General features: G+C 42.3%; 1 protein-coding gene across 2 annotated transcripts; it reads left to right on the forward strand.

Moving 5' to 3' along the window:
- The first annotated feature begins 870 nt into the window (after positions 1-870).
- ASB9 (ankyrin repeat and SOCS box containing 9) lies at positions 871-16,743 on the forward strand. 2 transcript variants are annotated; one of them, XM_030476977.1, is made up of 8 exons: positions 871-1,386; positions 5,651-5,730; positions 6,883-6,990; positions 8,021-8,171; positions 8,904-9,038; positions 10,190-10,381; positions 13,996-14,161; positions 15,328-16,743. In XM_030476977.1, the coding sequence occupies exons 1-7, from the start codon at positions 1,293-1,295 to the stop codon at positions 14,118-14,120; spliced, it is 885 nt and encodes a 294-aa protein (XP_030332837.1). In that variant the 5' UTR covers positions 871-1,292; the 3' UTR covers positions 14,121-14,161; positions 15,328-16,743. The 2 variants fall into 2 exon arrangements, with proteins under 2 accessions (XP_030332837.1, XP_030332835.1); XM_030476975.1 differs by having other exon boundaries at positions 13,996-16,743.
- Positions 16,744-23,293: the final 6,550 nt, after the last annotated feature.

A 23,293-nucleotide genomic window follows, 5' to 3' on the forward strand; every position in this document is an offset into this window, starting at 1 on the left:
ATAATTTCCAGTCAGACCAAAGTGTCAGCGGAGCCAAACCCAGGAGCCCGGAGGCATTCAGAAGAGGGGATCTCAGATCTCTTGCATGTGATATAGATAGGAATAAAAATTAAACCAAGTTGCTTAAGCTCAGCTGAGGTAGGATCAGGATTAGTGCAGGATTAGCAACTTTGTACCTCCAAATACACAAATGCAAATTCTGCTCTAGCAGGCAGAAAAAAATCCCACAACAACTTAATTTTTATTAACATGGGTTAGACGTTTGCATGGAAGTTCTGCTCTTGTACAAAAACGGGCAAATATTCAGGGACAGAAAAAGGATTTTGCGCCTGTAAATTATACTAATGTGGGAAAGAAAAAGGTGCAAGTGGAGATGATCTGTGAGAACAGAATTTTTGAGAACAGACCCAGAGAAAGGAGGCGGAAGCCCTCCTGACAAAACATTGTCATTTGTTTGCTGGTAGGATCACGATGTTTATTTTAGACAGAGAAATTGCTTGAAAATAAAAGGGCACTGCTTAGATATGAAACTCCTGATGTGGCTGTATCTCAGTGAAATCGATTGAACTAGGAGGGAAGGAAATAAGCCTGTGCAGTGCTGTGATTTCCATGCCATGCAGACAGCACAGGGCCTCCAGTGGGAAGCGCAGCTCCCCAGACATGTGGTTTCAATATCTGTAGGGTATGCAGTGATCACTGCTGTGCAGCAGGCGTTCGTCTCTCCGTTTCTTGCATACCATCAGGGCTTGGCAGATAAGAGGGGTGGTTTTGCGCAGCGTACAGTGTCCAAGGAGGTGTGCAGCAAAGTTGCCTGCGAACCTCTTGCTCGGGAGTGGTGCAGATCAGTGCACGCTCGTATCTCTGCGGGTTTTCTTTGCAGATCCCCTGCAGGCAGAGTTTGCTTAACTAGTTGAACTGGCTCTTTCTGTCTTGTTTTTTTGGCAAACTAAGAATTTCCTTCCTGATAAAAACGGACGGCGGGCGCCCCGATTGGGTGCTGCGTTGGAGAGGATGTGACATCAGGCACATCTCTCGCTTCGCTGGATCGCTGGCTGCTTACCAGGGCAGCCAGGGAGCTGCTTCATTAAATCCCAACCCAGGTACTCGAGTTCCTGCACAAAGTGCTGCCGGCACCACGTACTGGTCTGTTGCAAGGTCTGTTTGACTCCTGCATGCAGAGTCTGCTTAACAGATCACTCCCACCACTGGCGGCTTGCCGGGGACGATGGAATTTGAACTCTCCAGACTGACCATGAAGTGAAAAAAACAGAAATTGGACACACGGGGCTGAGATGGATGATGAGGTAACAAATCAAAATGGCAGCAAACTGCAAGGAGCCAGAGGCCAGGCATCTGCAATGTCTCTATCAAACCCACTGATGAGGGGTAAGTAATGCTCCTGCCTCACCACAAGACTTCACCTTTGCCAGTGACAGCAAAGGGCTGGGTCAGGCTACGGTGGTGTGCTGCTCCTGGTGTTCTGCTTCCAGGGCAGGTCCATAGTCAATGTCCCCATGCCCCCTTACTTAGATGGGATTTTAATGAGCTATTCCTATTCGATACTGAATTTTTGGTTGGTTTTAGTGTATCACAGAAAAAAAGTGTCTGATTCTGTACCACAGTTTGTACAAGTGGAAACAAATACAGCACTCAAACCACAGCACGCTGAAAAAGAAGTTGCAATGTGGCAGCTCAGCACTGGCTCAGTTGATGGTTTTTTTTTTTCTTTCTTTTCATTCCCTTCCTCCTTCCTTTCCTTTCTCCTTTTATTTTTTCTTTTTCATTTTTCTTTTTTTTTTTCTTTTTTCCTTTTTTTCCCTTTTCTCTTTTCCTTTTATTTTTTGTCTTTTTTTTTTCTTTTAATTTTTTTTTGTTTGTTTGTTTAGTTTGGGGGGGAGGTTATGCATTTTTCTATTTTTCTATTGTCTTTTTCTCTTCCTTTCCCTATATCCTTTATCTTTTTCCTTCTTTTTTTTTTCTTTCAGATTAGCAGGCCCAAGTGGTGTTCCCCAAGCTGAGCCATGAGCCCTAGTGGGTTCTTCTGTAATGGCCAGGGCATTGTGGTCAGTTGTGACCAATGCTGTTGTGGACACCAGTGAAGAGTTATTTAGGTAAATGGCCTCACTTTGATTATTGCTCTGTTGTCTGGCCCAGAGCCATTGAAAATATGACATGGTGACAAAAGACAAGTAGTTTAAATTCACATAACAGTTTACCTGGATGCGTTCCCTGTAATTCTGTTATCTGAGAAGCTGCTCCTTCAGCTCATGGTGAGTGCAGAGGGAACGAGGTAAATTAAGATAATGCAAATTTACACTCACTCCTTTCCTGGGCTGTCCAGGATGCTTCTATTCATACCCCATAGAAAATTAAGACCCTAAAACCACAATGCAAAGATGATCAGTATATCTTCTGTGTAGTCTTCTTCTCCTCATGCGTGTCACGTATGTGCATCCTGAGGCTGGGATGCGAGCAAGGTTATTAACAGTATGAACCGAACCATGTCCACACTGGAGATGAACTCCAGCAAAATGGAGGCTGGAAGGAAGGGAGCTCACATGCCACACTGTTTCACACAGATCGTTTGGTCCTTTGAAAATCAGAGTTCATTTCATTCCTCTTGTGCCTGCCTGTTCCTTAGCAGACTCAACAAGCTCTGCTAGCAACTCACAGCAGGAATGTATTTGGCTCAGGCTACACGTATCATAAACGTTAGAGAAAGCCTTAGAATATGAAAAATACCATTTGTAATACTGTTATATATAATGCCATAGGCATATGTATATGCAAATATGTATGCAAGAGCATACCTCTGCTAAAAGTATTTCAAAGCCCCTTGCAAGCTCCACTGTGCATGGCCACTATAGAAGGCAACTAGCCTGGGGACAGGCATGGAGTGTGCAACACCCTCCACATGGGCAGAGGCTGGAAAAAGATACTTTCAACCATCGCCGCAAAAATGAGCGCTCTGTTGTCTGCACAGAGTGGTCAGGGTTCGCATGTTTGTGTGGTTATTGCTACAAGGCTCCCTCTGTACACACAGCCCTGCCAGCGTTCACACACACAAGTGGTGGCAGTGCAATTAAAACAGAGGTTTAATGGGCTTGCTGGGATTTTTAGTAGTGAAAGGGGAACTAAGGTGACCCACTGCTACTGAAAGCCAGTGGGTTTTGGATGTCTAGATGCTGAAGCTACTGAGGCCTGACTCAACTTGCCTGTGGACTAAGGTGTGGGTGAATTTAAAATTTGGATAAGTGGTCTCATTCCTCTGTGAAAGAACAGTTGTACATGTCTTTGCCAATGAGAAGTCCTTGTTCCTGTGGTGATACACAGCTGTGCCACCCACATACACTGGCCTTTCTGCTTCTTAGGCAGCTCTGGTGGGCAAAGTTTTTTGAGGGCTTTCCAAAACATCACTATTTCAGGATTTTAAAAGTCCATGTCTGGTTAGCACTGGCATTTTCTTAGGCTTTAATCAAAAGCCTGTGTATGGTATAAATACAGATCATTTATATTACTGACAGCTTGCCTCCTGTGCTGTGCAGAAGAAGGGAGTGAGACCCCACCATCTACTGCAGCCTTCCTCCTCCTCCAGCCAAGAAACATCAGTTTCAGCCTGGAGCAGGCAGAAAATAGAAACTTTGTGGTTTGTCGCAGGGTGATGCCTTGGGTGCAGGAACTGAGGAAGTTTTCCTTCCCCTGCAGGGAGGTTGCCTCCCCAGTGTTGCTTCAGGGTGGAGGTGTTTGCTGCAGATGGAGCTAGGGCAGGAGAGATGGCAGCCTGGGGCTATGCTGTCCGCGGCAGCAGATTTGGAAGTATGCCATGGCAATTAGTCATCAGAGAGGCCTTTAAACCCCCTTTTCTCAATGTATCCAAGGCTGGTGTGAAGCTACCATTGCCCTCCACTTCCATTTAGGATGAAAGTTCCTTTCAGTACAGAATTCCCAGCTGGATTACTGCATGTTGGTACATACCTCTTTTTATTTTCCACTGACATTTATTTTTGATGCTTATGTGTGGTCAGTCTTCTAAATCATTGTTAAGACTTGGCAAAATTGCAAGATTGTGGCCAGTCCATAGACGACTCTGGTCTGGCTCTTTTAAGAGTTTCAGTAGAAACCTGTCTTTTCTCAAGAAAGCACTGAATGGAAAAATTCTGCACATGGATGTGATGGCATAGCTGTGCACCTCCCTTTTTGTCACAAGAATGCTGACACAATGGTATAACAACTTGGTAGGTTGCATAAAACCCCACCTGTATTTGTGTGGCCAAAAAAAGATCAAACTGCAGCTCAGAAAACTTGTTCTTCAATCTAGATTTTTAGAATTACTACAAACATGCTTCCCTTACAACTCATGCAGATTGGGCAATGGCATTAGTTCCTAAATGGGAAAATCAAAAGCCTAGTTTAGTCCATCAATGAGCCATTGTTCAGAGATGGTAAGATGCAATATGTACGTGTTTGCAAAAGTGAGCTACATCAAGTAAGTAAAAAATGGTGCTTTGTAGTAGCAGAAATAATCCTTTTACCTATATGAACAACTCTTGACAATTATATTGCACAGTCATAAAAGAGTCTTGCAAGAATAACTATAAATCTATAGCAGACCTTTTGCGGCCACTATGCTGGCAGAAAATCATCCCTCTACCTAACATAGTTATGCAGGCAAAGATATTCTGTGTGTGATAAAAAACACATTTCAATCACCACCATCCTCAGGTCGCAATTTACATAGCGCAGAATTTTCCAACCACAAAACGATTGTAAGTCTCGCTATAATAGGTCTTTTCTTGTTTAAAGTTGATGTCTTTTACTGAGTATGCTTGAAAATGAGAGCACAATAACACAACAGGCTGGGAGATGGCTGACACAGTTGGTTATCACCCTGTTTCAGGACACTCTGTCACTCTGGGTTACAGTGTCTCACCACCCTTACAGTGAGAATTTTTTTAATGTACCCTCTTTATGCTTAAAGCCATTCCCCCTTGTCCTGTCACTATATACCCTTGTAAAAAGTTCCTCTCCAGATTTCACTGAAGATCCCCTTCTATTAATATATCTATGGTATATACATGCTGTACCTCACTTTGTGGTTTCAACAATGCAGAGAATACAGCTATTACTTAAAATGCATCACTGCACAGGCTAGTGCCAAACACTGAAAACTGCAAGGCAAAAATCAACAGCTAACACAATTTATCTCCTTGTACTTTGGTACTTTCCTTGTTAGGTATTGTTGACTCCAGTCCAGCTATGAGCAGAGGCAAATGACTGAGTAGGCATACGCTTTTCAAAATGTAGTCCTTTTGAGCTAATTGGTAAAGTGTAATGAGCTTGTGAATACAAAGGCACTGGAAACAATTCAAAGTGAGGGACAAGCAATGCAGTGTTCTGCAAATCCCTTTCTTCTCTTCTGAAGGGGAGCACAGCTGCTCAGCATCAGCACAGGATGAGTTAAAAACACACCCAGAGAGAAGATGTCACCTTGTTTCACTCCCTCCCAATAGCTGCTCCAAGGAAAACTTGGCAGCTCAAGTAATAAAGTAGAAAAACAGAGGTTTGCTGGGGTCATGTGTTTAAAGTAAAGTATGCTGATGTGACAATCTGTGGAGCTGTTAGCCTTTTTCCTGTCTTTCTTTTTATACAGACTTTGTTTCAGACTGGTCTCCTTTACATGATGCTTCTATCCATGGACGCCTGCTTACTCTGACGAAACTCATCAAACAGGTACCCTTTCACTGGATTGATTTGATCTCTGCTGGGTTTGTTCAGCAGTTGAATGCAGCCTGTGCTTTACCATGAAACGTCCAGTGTGAGGAAATCATGCTGTCCAGAATGCAGTGAAGTCTGTGTGTAACAGATACGCTTTTTCTACAAGCAGTTCCTTGCCTAGTGCAAGCTCTGTGCACCAAGCTGATGGTGTATTGAAACAGCCCGGGTCATAGTTTAGTTCTGGTGCAGGTAATGGGACCCTGGTTGCTGGGGTCTCTTGGCAGCTGGGGGATTCCTTCAGCAGCTCCTGCACCTGCAAGCAGCGTTTGGTGCCCTGGCTGAGGAGCAGCTCCAGACCTAGGCAAGGCTCTGGCTGAGACTTCAATTCAGCCTCACACACATCCGTTTCTGAAGTGCCTGAGGGTACCAGGGCCCCTGCTCCTGCTACGGAAGGGCAGGGCTAGGAATAAGCAATTCCTGAACCTCACTGCTCCATTTCTTTGAAATTCTTGAATTTAACCTGTGGAGGAGTTGATGGGAAGGGAAGGTTATTGGAGATTCTTCCAGCCTAACCTTCTGGACCATCAAGCATGCTAGAAACAGAAATTCCTGTAGAATCAAACCAATGGTTTCTAATGCAGGGGCTGGCTTTTGTTCAGTGTGCCTTGCTGCAAGGAGCAGAAAATACCTCAAAAGCATTTCAGGATTTGATCTAGTCAAACGACCACAGCATCAGCAGGCAGGAGGTCAGAAGGCTTGAGCAGTGATGTAAAAACATGCCAGTCATGACCCTGCCAAGAACTCTAGTATCAATTTTTCATCTTGTTTTGTTGTTTCCGATTTTGTTATTCATGGTGTGGTAGAAATAAAATCATTCAGAGTTCCTAAAAGGATGTCTGTATAGTCCCATTGGACAGTCCATTGCCTACAGCTTTTTGTGCTGACTAGCAGTGTGTAAAAGGCATGACCTCTGGTATTCTGTGCTGGTACCCACTCCAGCCAAAACATCATAGCCTCTTTCTTTACTTATTTATTTAGATGAGTAACTCCAGGCAATTGAGAAAGGTCTGATTACATAAAGCTTTAAGCCTGAAAAGGGGGTTTTTTTGTTGTCTGTAGGGGGGGTTTGGTAGTTGGTTGTAATGACATCTTCCATTATTTCATCAGGGATGTGATGTGAATCTTGTTACAGCAGCTCAGGTGTCTCCGCTCCATGAAGCCTGCCTAGGGGGTCATGCTGCTTGTGCCAGTGTCCTATTAAAACATGGTGCTCAGGTGAGTATATAATGGACAGACCATTATCTCTAGTGTTAACATATTTTATGATCATATTTTAATGCTAGGTGATGTACTATTTCATGTCAGCATATCACTGTGATTTACACTCTGTACTTAGCTGTGGTTAAGATACATGTTATAAAATGCCCTTTTTAATGAAGTAATCCAGAAAGCACAAATATAAATAAATTCCTCCTGGTCTTCAGATGAAGTTACAGTGTTCTTATCCTTGCTGAAAGAATAATGGGAAGTTTCTCTTGCAAAGAGTTTATAATCCCGCAACAGTTAAGGGTGTACTTTATTTTGTGCATGCACTAATCTCATTAATGTCAATATGCAGAGTCTCAAGTAGAGGTGTAGGATCAACTGATGACAAAATGGGAAGTAAAATGCAAGTAAAATGGTGAAATAGGTGTATTTTATGACCTCTACTTTTCAAGCTAATGTTGGAATTATAATGAATAAGAAAATTAACTCATTGTGTATATATATTACCTTTCAGTTTAAAATAAAAATAAAAAAAAAATAGGAGGAGTTTTATTTTCAGCTAAAAATACACCGTTGCGGGAGAGGGCTACAGGCAGGAGTGTTTCTGCTGAGATTACAGAAATGGGCACACATTTAACTTGGTAACCCCTGAGAGTAAAACATCCCTGGCGGTGTTCAAGGCCAGGTTGGGCCACATGATTTAGTGCGAAGTGTCCCTGCCCATGGCAGGGGGGTTGGAACTAGATGATCTTAAGGTCCTTTCCAACCCTAACTGTGCTATGATTCTATGATTCTTTTGCAGGAGGAGAGACTTCAGGTCAATTTTTACAAAGATTTTTTTAATAAACTTTCTAATACAAAGTTGTAATCTTCAGAAGCAGTAGGCAGGGTTTGGGCTTTGTTTTTTTTTTTTTTTTTCCTAAGACATTAAATAAAAATTGAGAACCCTGTTTTCTGTTGAGAAACTGGATAATTTTCATCAATTTTGAAATACTGAGAAGACAAAAAAAAAAAGCATGATTGTGCTATTTTCCCCCAGGTGAATGGAGTTACTGTGGACTGGCACACTCCATTGTTCAGCGCTTGTGTCAGTGGCAGTGTGGCTTGCTTGAATTTACTGCTGCAGCACGGAGCCAGCCTACACCCGCCCTGTGACTTGGCATCACCCATCCATGAAGCTGCTAAGAGAGGTAATCCCAAAGGCATCACCACTCCTTTCCATGTTGCTAGCAATGTGTTGAAGGGGAAGAGAGAGACAAAGATAATTTTCTTGACTTTGGTCACGTGAAATACCTTCCTAGTTGGTCTCATCACAAGTGATGCAGTTCCTCCCACTCCTGGTTCTTACTGAGGGCAGCTCAGCTTGGCTCCTGGGGCCTCTGAGTTCATGTGGTGACACCTGGAAGGGGATCATAGAATGGTTTGGGTTGGAAGGGACCTTAAAGATCATCTGGTTCCAACCCCCTGCCAAGGGCATGGACACCTCACACTAGACCAGGTTACTCAAAGCCCCATCCAACCTGGCCTTGAACACTGCCAGGGATGGGGCAGCCACAGCTTCTCTGGGCAACCTGTGCCAGTGCCTCACCACCCTCACAGTAAAGACTTTCTTCCTTACATCTAATGTGTTGTCCAAGTCAGTCACCTATGATGTGGACATCCGAGGGAGTTGCCTGGCTATCTTCAAAAGCACAGTGTGATTCATCTCATCTTTGGTAGACATCTGATATGAGTCAGATAAAATGTGAGGGATTTAGCCTGTTTTTGCTAACAGTGGCTTTATAGCTCCTGTTTTCCAGGTTGGAAACACTGGAGTGGATGAAAGTATTAAACTACCATCTCTTGACAAAACAAAACATTGAATCATTGTCAAATTACACCACTGCAATAGGGAATTTGACTTTTCCTTTATCCCTTTTAAGGTCATGTGCAATGTGTTGAATTCCTCGCATCCCATGGGGTAAATATAGACCACAACATCAAACATCTGGGTACTCCACTTTATGTAGCTTGTGAGAACCAGGAAGTGAACTGTGCCAAGAAGCTGCTTGAGTCAGGTAAAAAGAAAAATAAAAGATGGTGTACTTTTTTTTTCCTGCAAACAACTATCTTTGGGTTTTCTATGCATCAAAGATTTAGAGAAGCTCCTGCTCTGACACCTGAAGATGTTTATCTCTTAATGGCAGCCCTGAGTTAAATGGGTAGAAGGGTAACCGGAGTCTTCTTGACACAGGAACTCAGCTTTATAGCTCCCAACAAAACGATGGGTGATCCTGGATTTCACATGGCCAGTGGTGCCTGGAACAAACACCATCCTTTCCAGTGTCTGTGCATGTGATGCCACAGTTATTTGACGTGAACAGGAAAAAGTTTCCTTTTTTTCTTTTCCTCCCTCTTTACCCAACTCAACTGACTCAAGCATTTTTACATAGTAATTCTGAAAACATTTTACGTTCCTTTTATGTAGGTCATGATTTAGCAAAGTGACCTTTTTTTTTTTTTTTTTTTTTTAAGAAATAAAATACAAATTAAATACTACATATTTGGCTATTATTTTGTGGTTTGTGCTATTTTGGGTTTGGGTTTGTTTGGTTTTTTTGCAGTCTCCTGTGTAAGGGTGTGTACTATAAAACCATTATGAATAGTTTAGAATTACTTCTGCAGCTCACCCTTCTTAGGGCGTTTAAGGAGCCATTAGCCCAGGGTAACAGATGGGCGAACACTCATCAGAGATGCTTGTTTATCTCCTCTACCTGCCTACTATGCCTGTAGAACTTTTCCATCCTCACATTTTTTTCCCAACAGATACTTTGGCATTTGGAAATCCTACCAGCTTAAGCCTTCGGTACAGAGCAGGTTGAAACCCTGTGTGTATTTTAACGGAATGGGGCACTGGGATGGGGAGCAAAGGTGGGTCACAGGTGGAACTGTATATTTGTCCCACTTCAAGATATTCATGGGCTGAGCTGTGTATGGAGAACTTCGTGCACAGTTCCTCTGGGATAATATTCTTAGTCACAACCCCACTCCTCCTCAAACAGTGTGAGTTCTTAATGTGCAAACTGCAGTACCAAGCCCCAGTGTAAGGAAATCTGCCTCTGGGTCGATGCTACAGCATTTGTGGATTATTCAGAGAAATAGCAGCTAGTATGGAAAATGGCTACTGTATAGCCAGTGTCATTATTCTTTGTCATGTCTTGATGTTCAGGAGCAAATGTGAACAGTGGCAAGGGCCTGGACTCCCCTCTGCATGTGGCCGCGAGGAATTGCAGTGTGGAGCTGGTGACGCTGCTGATTGACTTTGGAGCGGACATTTGGGTGAAGAATGACGAAAGCAAGAGGCCAATGGAGCTGGTCCCACCTGGCAGTCCCGTGGGACGACTGTTCCTGCAGAAAGAAGGTGCCCTTTAGCACTTGTTGTATTATTTCGCTCAGGATTTGTTAGGGAAAAAACAGACAAACTGATGCAAAAGGCTATGCTATTCCTTGCTACTAGCGCTATAAAACTGAGAATAACTAAGCTTGTCTCCATTCACTAATATATGGACACTGTGTTTTCCAGTGTCAGAGTACAGTGGAACACTAACAGTGATAACAACAATAACCCATCTTTTGACCTCCGGGTTGTGAATCTAATGCATTGGGGAGCAATTATATGGAGCTTGCAATATAATGTAAAATAGAGTTTAGGGTGAAAAAACAAACAAAATACTCCTTAGATATTAATGGTAGCCTTTTCTGACTGAAAAAAGCACTGAAGTCAGCTGGAATCTGTCAATTCCCTTGTGTCTGAGACAGGAGTAGACCCAGGAGTGTTATCTGGAGTGTGTTGACAAACACAGGCAGCAAATCATCTCTAATGGGAGTTGAGACTAGCTAGTGAGCGCTAGGTGTGGCATCTTTGGTTATACAGTATGCTGACGATCAGGTGTGTGCCAAATACTGGTCTCGGAATAAATGCAAAAGTGCAAACAGAAAATATTCAACGCATAGAATCACAGAATCACAGAATAGTTTGGGTTAGAAAGGACCTTAAAGAGCATCCAGTTCCAACCCCCTGCCATGGGCAGGGACACCTTCCGTTAGACCAGGTTGCACAAAGCCCCGTCCAACCTGGCCTTGAACACTGCCAAGGAGGGGGCAGCCACAACTGTGATATTGATACTGAGATATCAGTATTAATATTGAGGGGAAAAAAAAAGTACATTGAGAGACTGATCTTCTAGTTCTTTGCCCTTTACTTTTATTGTTTGGCCAAGTTCTTATGTAGGTGTAAAAGTATCTTTAAAATGAAAGACTCTGTATTAGGGGTTTTCTTGTGAGGATTAAGGACAATTGTGCAGGAATGATATAATGAATATATATTTATATACATATATACATTTATACACTAGTCTGTTTTTAAATGCCACCATTATGTGCTGAATAATCCAACAGTATCAAACTGTAAGCTGAATGTTTAGGAAGTGCTTATTTTGTACTTGTAAATGAAATAGTTCCAGGTATTTTTATTTTATACACTATGAATATTTTAATGAATTATGGAGAGAAATTTTGCTTACTATTCTTGAGGAAAATTAGAAGAAGATCTCTAGTGTCTGCTCATTGGTGTACTTGTGATCTTCTTCAGATGTTCTCATTCAGTCAATAAGCTATACACATTACTAAATAATCTGTATTTTCATTATTTTAAACAAGCTGCTGCTGATGTGTTCCATGACTCTATTATGCCAGTTACATGTTGATGTGATTTGTTGTCATAAAAACATTTACACCAAGGTAAAACTGGAATAACAAAGTGATGAGTCAGGCCCTGTTTGAAGTAATAACAGGAACATAAGGGCATAAAAATAACTGTGCTGTGCATGTTATGTATGAGCAACTGGTATTTGGCTTCACAGCCTAATCTATGGTGCACAGTGGTGTTCTTTTCGGCTCAAATCCCTGCTGCATTAGACACCTGACTCCTGTGGCACCATGTGTGTCCTGTTTATTTGAGATAGAAAAATGTTTCAGGCACACCCTATGGAGCTGGCCTGAGAAACACTGCTCAGCTGAGCTGACAGCTAGGGCAGTAAGGAACTTTTCTAAGTGAGATTCAGCAATCGACATCAGAAACTGTAAATGACTGAAAGGCATTTTGCTGCTGAGTAGGGTTTTTCTGGTGTTCTCCAAAATGTCCTTCTCTGAGTAGGGTCATGCATGATGGACAGCTGATGTCCAACTTCTTTCGCCGGCTGAACAGTTAGTTGCAGCCCATGATAGTGCTGTAACACTACCCCTCTGGTTTCACACAGAGGTTTGGAGATGTGCTGCGGTGATCAGAGTCACCCTGCCAGCCCCACAGCCCCTCAGCACTGGCAGGAACGAGCTGCTGCTCTCCTGCCCGTGTCCCACACACGGCTCCTCTCCACCCATGCCACAGATGCTGGGGGCAGCATCTGCGGCATGTTTTCCCCCCAGAGATGAGTTCGTGAGTGTGCTCACCTAGTCACTGTAGGACTAGTCAACCTAGCCCAGAACAGGTGTAGTACATGTGGTGGTCTCCCTTCCCAGTACTTCATCATCCTGCCAGACCACTGCATACCCTGAATGCATTGCAGGGAAAGTCCTACTTGTGGGTGGGAGAATTAGCTAATTATCCAAAAATGCACTGTGTTTTTGAGGAGTATGCTTGTACTTGCTAAATATTTTTCAGTGACACTGCTTGTGTTTTGATAAGTCTTTAGGTTTCGAGATCGTTTTTATTTTTTAATTGAAGCTTTTTAAAATGAGATGTTTACAGGTAGGGCATTTATCTGTAGGATCAGAATGGCCAAATACACACACAGTGTGACACTACAATAGCCAGTTTAACTTGTCCCATATTGGCTTGCCTTGTTTTGTACCCAAGCTTAGGGTAACTAACTCATCTGCTGACTCCTAGCAGAAGGGTGCAGCTCTTTGCACGGCCCTTCCAGTGCAGCAGTTTTCAGCCTTGTAGATCTGCTGGAAATGTGGTAACCTGCATGAGGGAAGTCTCAAAAGGTCATTAAAGCTGTCACCTCACTACATTTTTGCTGCAGCCCCTGTTCTTCCCCAGTGCATTGTACTTCTCCACTAGCACTAACACTTCAGCTCTCTGGTCACCACTATCTTAGCTGCCCAGCAGGCAGGCATGGCAGATGGTACCTAAACTGTCCTCTTCCATCTCACTTACCTCCCTTTTGCTTTCTACAGTGTTTCTTCTTATCTCCTCCCCACTCCCAGCATCCCATCCCTTGTCCACGCTCACTGCTGCCACCTCTTTGCACCCTTCTTATCTGCCCTCCTATATCCCCTCTGTGACTGTCAGTGCTTGTCACTCCTGCACGCTCCTTATTGTGGCCTAAATGAGATGCTGGGGGGGCTGAGCCTTGACAAGTGCTTCAGTGAAAACATCACTCAAGATCTACATCTTCCTGAAAAGGATAAGTGACCCAAAGAAATATATAATGCCATTATACTTGATGTTTTCAAAAAAAGCACCCCAGAGTCTTCAGCAGGGCTTGTATTTGTCAGCATGGGACTGATTAATCTGGAAGGTTTAAATAAAGGATTATATAGTATTTCTTTTGCTATGTGTTTGTCATGATTATAAAATAAGTCTCAAGCAAGCAGTGGGCTTCAAACTTGGATCCCATTGGGGAAGTGAGAGGGGAAAGGACTTTGAAGGAAGCATCGATCCTCTCTTCTTAGACAACACAAACTATATCCCACTCATGCAGCTTAAAAGGGAAAGACTGACACTGCTAATGCTAATTGCGGCTGTGTAATGAGAGAAAGTGGCTAGGCTTGAAGTGCACTGCAGGTGGGCTGATGTCCTTTGGTGCGTGCAGGTCTGGTCTTTCGCCGCTGAGCATTCTGGGGCCCATGCATCCCTGGTGTGAGGTAGGTTGCAGGAGGTGGGGTGAGCGGTGATGCACAGTTGCTGTTTCAGGTTAACAATTTTGGGGTGATAAACCCACACCTGTAACTTTTTTCCTGTCTTTCCAGGGCCACTATCCTTGATGCAGTTGTGCCGCCTGTGCATCAGGAGGTGCTTTGGTCACAAGCAACATCAAAAAATAACTGGACTTCTCCTCCCAGAAGAGCTGAAACATTTCCTTCTCCACGTTTAAGCCTTATATGTTTGAACTGGTGCCTTTAATAACACAGCAAGGTTTGTTGAGGAAAGACTCGTTTGCCATCAGTAGTGTTGCCAATGCCTGCAATGTTAATTTACAACAATTGCTGGTCTACAGTAAAGCCATGAAAGCTCCAAGAAGCATGGGACTGACCAACTTGCTCAGACCATGCTGTCGCCACCCCTAGCAAATCTGTGATTTTGGAAAGGAAGAGTTCTCCATGATTGCATGGTGAAGCTTGGAAATGTGACTTGAGAGCCTCCTAGAAAGTGTAGAAAATGAGCATAGCATTTTAAAATAGATCTCTTGATTCTCTGGCACAGTTTCAGAGGGCTCGTGGTTGACAGCTCTTTACGAAGAAAACACATAGCTCAGTGCAGTACTAACAGCACTTCATGTATATATTAAAGATACTAAGGATTGCGCTCATGTGCCTGCCATCTGTGAGGGCCGTAACCACACCACTGTACAGATAAGGAAAGGGAAGCCAACTGAATCTACTTGCAAAGCAAGTGAGGCCCTCTGGCAGATGTTATTTATTTTCTAAGTGTATTACACTGCAGATAGATGAACACCAACCAACAATCATCTGCATTTAGGCCAGCATCTGAAACATGCGTTTCTACCATGACAAGTAAGTAGGTCACTGCTGATGGCAGCTCCCTACAGTGCAATCATAGTGGAGGGGAAGTTTTTAACAATCCATTAAAATCACTTATTCCTGATGCTTTGAGATATAAGGGAGAAACACTTCAGAACTACACATTTTCTCCTTGTAGAATATTATTTTTCAAGGACACAAGCTAAAAGTTCTCCCCCTTTCTGCCCTAAAAAAAAGTGATATTTCCTAAGCATTTCTGAGCATGCATCAGAATAACAACAGCTTCTATCCCCTTACCCACCCAAGAAAATAGATCATTTTTTTTCTTGGAGAGATGTTACCTCATTCATAGTAATTTTCATGGGAGTGGTAATAATAACACCTCTAGTATGTGGTCATAAAAGAAACAATTAAAATACTGAATTAAAGTCCATTAAAAAGAGAATGGATAATTTCTGCCCCCCACATGGTTGCTGTGCTACTGGCTCAGTGTATGTCTCTCAAACAAACATGATATGTGGTTCTTATTCCACTGAGATCACAAGAACAAATATTCCCTCCAGCTAAACTTTAACAATAGTGTTTTTCTTTCCCTCCCAGAAACATGTCCTGCTGCCACAAACCAAAGTGCACTTATGACCACTATGTGCTCTCCCAGGTGCTCCCCTGGGGATATCATCTGCCTGATACACGCGGAAGCGAGGATGCTGAAGCTTTGACTCTCCTGCCCACCTCCCTGTCCCCTCTCCACCTCTGATGCATCTGCATCACCTGGGAGCAGCAGCGCACCCACCACCTCCCCTGAGGGGATACTGCCAAGTCACTCCTGTGTTAGAGGGGCAGAATATGCACTCTGATGGTTTTGGAGATCCTTTTATTTTTCACTTTGCATTGGAGACTCCTGCAAGAGTGGGCTTGGTGTGTGAAAACAGTGATGACATTGTTAACAGCAGCAAGGAGATATATGAATTCCTCATTTCCTAAATGAAGAGACCTGCAGCCTTCAAACACACAAGCTTATTTTGATGTTTACTAGTGTGCTGATGTATGCTGTGCAAGCCTTCCTTTCGCACATGACAAGTTAAAGAGGATGGATCAAATGCTCCCTGGATGCTCATATTTGACATAAATTACAACTCAAATCCTCTGGACATGTCTGCTGGCTATAGGCATCCAGTATGATGGTTTGATTTATTTTTCTTTCACTGGCTGGTTTAAGATGGCCTACTATATTCGTTCCCTCTTACTGGGAAAGAAAAATAGATATCTGTCTTCATAAGCTGAAAAAAAGCAGGCATTTCGGATGGGAAAGGTGAATCTTCCTAGAATCAGTATCTTGGATAAGCAGAATCTGCATTGAACAGGCAGGGAACAGATAATGAACCTAGTGCTTAACTTTCAAAGATTTAAGTGTAAAGAATCCCTGCTTTGATGACACATCTGAAGGCTGAAGGTCCAGCTTATTATATTTGAGATGATGAAGAACCATTTTTTTAATGTTTTATAATTCACCTTTAAGCATCTTATAACTTCAGCCAATGGGTTTATAGGAGTAATGTTAATATCAGGAGAAAATTGCCCTGAGAAGGTGGTGAGAGAATTGCTTCTAGATTGCTTTTCTTTTGGAAATTCCAGTGTGACTCTGTTTACTTGAATCCCTCTGATCAAGTGTAATTAGCATGAATTCTGTATGCTCAGCTTGTATCATCTCAGTATGTTTGCTTATTTATTTTAATATAAATTGTGATCAACACTGGCGAATTACAGCTTTATGCATCAACACTTATCCAGTTATAAACTGTAAAAGTTGTACAAGATGCAAACTGAATAAGCTCATTATAGGTGAGGTTTGGATTTTTTTCTATATTTAAAATCATTCCAAATGTAATGCAGGACTTGAAAGATTTTCAGGAATATATTTTATCAGATTCTTTGCTATTACTTTGTTAGCAGTTTAACGGTAGTCAAGCCACAGTTGTATAGGATATTTGCTCAAAAATAAATGGTTTCTACTCTATATCTTTTTCTTTCATTTTTTAAATCGTAGCACTAATTTTGTATATTGTCTGATACTATGGAATTTTGGACTGAATTCTCATTGTTTGCAATCCTGCCTACGGGTGGTTAGTGTACAGAATAATTCCTTTAAACAGACGTAAAGATAAGACTAAAATGCAAATACTGTGCAAATCTTGCCTTTTGCCAATACTTTCAGGTAGAGTTGGACTCAACTCTTTTTTTAAGCACTTGAGGGTTAGTGGAAAGGAGCCAGAGATTTCATAAAAAAGGAAAGGAAAGGAAAAAATATAAATGAAGGTGTTCACTATCTTTAGTTTGTTTGGGGTTTTTTTACTGATTTGCATCAGTTCATTTCCCCCGTCTCCTCAGCAAGTGATCTCGGTACCCCTGTGTGTGCCTTCACTGGAAGTGAGCATCTGAAAATCTTTAGGATCAGAAGTCCAAGGGGTGTCTGCCAGTATTCAGCTGGAGCTGGAGAAACATGGGAAAGCTGTAATTCCCTCTCCATTAGATGCATCTCTGGGAGTCTCTGCCCACAGAGATCAACTGAAAGAGAGGGCAATAACCAGCAAGTGGCTTTATAAGATGTTCCTGTTGGATACAGAGCTGCTTATGAAAAATGTAGAACCGAACAACCAACACCTCAACAAAAGAAGACAACTGATTTAAGCAAGAAAATGATCTTTTGATTTATTTAAAGATGTCTGATGCTACAAATCATTGCAAAATTGTTTTGGCTGTACAGCAGTTGCTAAGTGGGATCAGCCATGTCCCAGGACTCAGTTCTTCATTCTGGAGTTGTGTGCAAAGGTCCACAGCTGCCCTGCCCATTTCTCAACTTCTCATTTTTTTCTCTTAACTGGAAACCACAGACATCCTAATCCAGTAAACATAATACACAGCTTTAGAGCGTATGCAGAGAATGTCCTCTTGCCTCTCTACTGACATGAATTCATTTCAAGGTGACTAAGAAGGAAATAAATTTTACTTTACTAGCTTAGCAAAATGGAACAGACCACCTGCAAAGTATCAGATTAGTAGTGCTGGAAGAGTGAAAAGAGAGTGCTTGTATCCCTAGGTTAGCATATACTCAATTCCCCTCAGACTCATGTTCTTGAAGCCACAGGTCCAGGACTTGGTGCTCCTGAAGCCCCTTTTTCTTGCTTAACATATGCACAGTGTGTGTTAACATGGAGACTGCTTTGCCCTGCAGTCCCAGCCTAAACCCTGCTGACTTTGGATGAAAATTCCTGGGAGATATTTCTCTGCATATCGAGCAATTGACATTCCTTGATACATTGCTCAGCTCGCTGCTCCAAGGGATACTCACTTTAATGCACACAGGCAACATTTGATGCCTCGGGGAGTCCACTTTTTTTTAAAATGGCAGCAGCGAGCTATTGCTGGGAAAAGAAATGTTTCAAATTCTTACATCCTCATTCAACACGGTAACCCTTATTCCAGCCCTACCTGAGTACCTGGGCAGCAAAGATACCTGGACAATAACTGGGTTATGTCAACATAACGTATAGCATGCACAACAAGGCCTTGTTTCTTTTCTGTGCCAGGTGAAGCCTTTCCTTTCTGAACTACTGCCTTTTGCATTTTTAAAGGGCTTGAAACTCATTAATCACTACTGATTCAAGAGACACAGGACTAGATTCATGGCTTTAGTGTCTGTGAAATAAAATTGAGTTTGTAATCTGTCAGCTGATTCACTTCACAAATTAAACTGCGGAGTCTCTGCTGAGTCCGTGGCTTTTGAAATCCTTAGAGCTTTACTTTCTGTGGACTTAAAAATACAGCAGTAGCAGTTAAAGCAGCTCTTTGTACTGTGACAGCGTGCTGACTCTGAATCCTAAAGTTTTATACAGACCCTAGAAAGATGTTACAATACCACAAGTATAGGGTTGCCTCATTAGTTATTGAAACTGCATTTTTTATTAACTTACATATTTTGGGGAACAGGAATTGTGTTGGTTTTGTCTTTGATTAAATAATTGACCCAAAACAGGAACTGTTGGTGTTGTGATCTTCTGTATGGTGCGAAGTTCTCAGCAGCTGCTTTGCTTTCCCCTGTTCTCCCTGAAGGTGTCACCCCTGTACCCAACTCCTCCTTTGCACCCTCCTGACAAAAGCATGAGGGCTGAGGCTGATAAACTCTTTGTCCCTTCCAATTCTTTCTATATATTTTTTCCTGTAAGCTGGTAGGTGGCATTTCTGCCTTTCCAAGTCTCTTCAACAAATACTATAGACATCCCTTTCTGAAATATCTCCATTCATATTCAGGGGTTCAGAATAAGCAACAGATGTATTTCTGCTCCTCAGCTAATCAGACGTCACTGTGCACAAGGTGTGAGCATATGCTCGCTTAAATGCTCCATCCCTGGCAATGTTCAAGGCCACGTTGGACAGAGCCTTGGGCGACATGGTCTAGCATGAGGTATCCCTGCCCACGGCAGGGGGTTGGAACTAGATGATCTTAAGGTCTTTTCCAACCCAAACCATTCTATGATTCTATGATTCTGTATCCTGACTACCTTGGAGTTAAATTTATGAATTCATCACGTAGAAAAGGTGAAGTTCTCCTCAGGTGCTGGGAGTACTAACTTTTACTCCCTTTATTCACTGACTGCTGGAGGGGTATGGCTTTGCCCACAGCTTGCAGTCATTTTTTTAGTCAGCCATACACCCTACCCAAAACCTTTTCCTAATAGAGCAAAGGTTAAAAAGCAGCTTTTTCTCTCTTTCAAACTGTAATTACTTTTATTCTTTCTAAGGTTAGAAAAGAAACAAAACCAACTCCAAACAGTTCAATCCAAATCAAGCAAACTGTTCATTTTTCTTGAAGGAGAACAAAACACATGAAAAATATTATCCAAAGGTTGGGCTAATGGGACATATTATTTAGAGGTGACAGAAGCAAACTCAAATTCCCTTCTAGAATGAAATAGATTCATCCTCTCTTTGCTATTCCTGGCACTTTGGAGAGAGATCCTTTTAATTTTTGATGAAAATAAGCCTCTATCTAAACCAGTTTGTCCAACAAGACTGTCTGACTTGAATTCACTAATAGTTTCTCATTGGTAGGGCGTCAGTTCATAAGAGTGTAAGAAAGACCAGATGTTTGCATTAGGGCATCCCTGGGGCAGGGACTGGCAGCCCCAGAGGGGCTGAAATGGAGTTCTAGGCCATGGGCAGGGTGGTGGGTGCCCGGGGGCTGCCATGGGGCAGTAAGTGCTGGTGGTGTCCTCAGGGCCTGCATGTCTGGGTAGCCATGCAAATTCTCAGCATCCATGGCATCCTACAATGGAGACTATAGCTTCATCACATACTTTGTGTATTTTGTGTATGGCTAATTCTCTCCATTTGTTCTGCGAAGGTTTCTGGGTAATTTTAACTGAGAAAATAAACAATTGTTTTTTACTCTCTTCTTGGTACTCCCTTGATAAGTCCTCTGATAAGTCCTCTGATAAGTCCTCTGTCTCATCCCTCTCTCATAGCCTCTTTTTTTACCCAGGCCAAAGACTCCCAGCCTCACTATTTGAACAGAAGCTGGGTGACTGAAATATTGTGATTCCATCTGTAAATAAAGTATCCTGCCTTTAGAAGAAAAGTAAAAAAAAGGGGAGCCATCTAATGCTTCCCAGCTGCATTCCTTACATGCTCTGCAGTGTTTCTCAGATACTTCTCTGTTCCTGGATCAGACAGTTTAATCCAAAAGAAATATCTATTGAAACACCCCCAGCTCAGTTCCTGAAGGGGATTTGCACATGCTCTCTTCTTTCAGTTGTCTCATTCCATAAAGCTGATCTCAATTGTTCTGCACACTTATCCTGTATTAAAGGGGGGCTGCTACACGTAAAGCTCTGGCAAAGGGCATGGCACAGAGAATTCTTCTTTTCCTGAGATATGGCAAAGGGATCACGCCTGATCCCTGCTCTCAGTCTGGGGTCTGTGTCTGCTCTTCCATGTGCCTGCACAGCTGAGGTGGTCAGGCATTTCTTTCCTGTTAAGCATGATGATTAAAAGCCCTCAAACCCTATGAACTGAAAGCCAGATCTTTGAGGGATATGTGTTATAGGAGTAACTGAATACATTTCTGGCTCGGGAGGCTGAGTGATTTACTGCCTTTCCCCAGCACTGGCTGCCTGCTGCCCCAGGCACAGGAGCCCTCCTGGGGCCAGGGGGCAAGGGGCAGAAAAGCAGCCACCATGATGACTTTCATCCCAGCTGCCTTTACCCACTCCTCTGGACAGCACTAGGTTTAGCCAGCAGATGGTATTGCTGGCACACACCTCTGCAGAAAAATTTTGCAAGAAGAATAATCAGTGGAAATATTGAGCTACTAGGGTAGTGGTTCTGGAACTGAATGCAACCGTGGACTCACATGGACCAGGGAATCACCCATCATTGCCACTTCCATCCGAAAACAGTGCAACTTTTTTACTGTCTTACTATTGCCCAGCCTTTCTACATCGATTGTCCAAAAGTGGGATTCAGCAGGATGCAGGGTTTCTCTTAACTGATGGATTAACTGTGGTTTATATTTACCTTCCTTTTATGGTGAAAACTAATATTTTTACCATTCATAGATGCTGTGAAGGTGGAACTGGAGAACTCTGGAAAAAAAATGAACGCAAACGATCACGCTTGGTCACTGTTTGTCAATGACTTGGTAATTAGAGGTATCCTGCATCACTCCCAGTCTTAGAAAGGTTGCTCATTGACTTAGGTTTTTTTCCATAGCAGTTTGCTTAAGACATTTTTCCTTCAACATCCATTAACACTTGACAGAAAAAAATAACATTTCCAGAAAATGGAACATCCATACCTACCGAAATTACATATAATTAACCAATTAGACACTGAAACGTGCTTTGGTATTCAGAATGAGTACTTACTGGAGTATAATACCCTTCAAAACTCTTTCTTTCTTCTAAGGAAATAATTGCTACTGCCAGCTTCCTAAATTCACAGGCTGACTATTACGACTTTCTAGATAGCAGCTCTAGGCAAAGGTCCTTCTCTTAATTTATTTTGGGCAAGAATGCTCCTTGGAGATCTTTGGAGCCTTCTCCTAAAAAGCATGCAGCACAGAACTTTACAAAGCCATTTGGTGTCACAGCCAGGACTTCTTACATCTGTGCTCCATGCTGCGCAGTGACTCTGATTTCAGGGAAATGTCTTATTTCCACATCTTCTTTACCATGTTTTGTTTATACAACTTTTCATGTTCTACAGCCCTGGGGATGTATGCATTGCATATGGTGATCTAATTCAGCTTCCTGTCTTAGAAATAAATGCCTTCACCTGACTACATGTAGGTTAGGCCTTTTCAATGTAATATGTGCCATGAATTATTATGGCAAACCTTCATACATCCTTCTAGATAAGGTAATTTAATAAGACATAGAAGTACCTGCCTGTAGATGTGCATTTGCTATTTGCCTTGTGTAAATGGAGACAGTTCTTTTGATGGTGTTCTCATTTCTCTGAACCTTCTACAGAAGCTGCCTAGAATATTATAAATATCAGTGAGAAAAAAATGTAGGGGGCAGAAATGGCATCACTAACTTAGGGTGTTTGTGCTACTTCTGTGCAGGAAATTGCAGCTGGCTGGCATATATAGGGTGGACAGCTTCTTCAACAATTTTTCCTGGCTCCATAAAAGCCATAAAAGAAAGGAGACAGGAGCTCTGCTTTGATCTTCTTCATCTGCATGCCTCTGGCCTTGATCTATTAGAAATCACCCTTGCAGCCTGAGCGCGAGAGGGGGAGTGATGTAACCAGCTGGGTGGAAAGCATGCACCACAAACATCTAAGGGCTGTAGAGTTTCTGGTTCAATTAGTATGGCCCTGATCTTAAGTGATGCATATTTTAACACTAAACTCCAGTTATGGTCATCATGAGGCTGCTGTTCCCTCAGCAGCACTGAGATTGGTAATATGGTGTACATGGGCTGGAATGAACAACCTCATTTTATATCACACATCAGCCTTTGAAGCTATTTCAGCTGACAGTAAAAGCATAGTGGTTTAGCTACCATTTTGGCCACCTCAGGCTTCTATTAAAGTCCAGATATTTTAATATAACCAGGGGAGAAAAAGAAAAAAAGATTTCTTGGTGGAGTTTTGGGCAAATTACTTCTGTCCTTTTTTCTGATCACTTCAAGCAATTTTCACATTCTTCCTTTCACTAATGCACTTATTGACTCATATCTATGGAAGCACCTTGCCTCCTGGCTCATTTTGCTGGATCATTACATGTATTTATTGCTGCATTTCTCTGAAGCAATTTCATTAAGTTCTGCTTTATGGTTATCACAGAAATCTTCTGTTAGCATACAGTGCTCTTCCATGCTTATAGCAAGTGCAAGTTCATTCTGTCTCTTAAATTTTATTAATCTCTTTCAATCATTTAAAAATGAAAAAAACCAGTTAAATTACCGCAGGATTTTGCCTCTTTCCATTAAGAGCAAAATAAACCTAATTTCTTGCAGCTTTCTGCTTTATAGCTCAAAGATGTGGTGTGGATTACTTTTTT

Source organism: Strigops habroptila, chromosome 2 (genome assembly GCF_004027225.2).
Source record: "Strigops habroptila isolate Jane chromosome 2, bStrHab1.2.pri, whole genome shotgun sequence".
Taxonomy (NCBI): Eukaryota; Metazoa; Chordata; class Aves; order Psittaciformes; family Psittacidae; genus Strigops; species Strigops habroptila.

Coding starts and splice junctions, on each gene's coding strand:
- ASB9 (XM_030476975.1), top strand. CDS start 1,293: ATGGATGATGAGGTAACAAATCAAAATGGCAGCAAACTGCAAGGAGCC. Junction 1,387..5,650: donor ATCAAACCCACTGATGAGGG/GTAAGTAATGCT, acceptor CTTTTTATACAG/ACTTTGTTTCAGACTGGTCT. Junction 6,991..8,020: donor TATTAAAACATGGTGCTCAG/GTGAGTATATAA, acceptor ATTTTCCCCCAG/GTGAATGGAGTTACTGTGGA.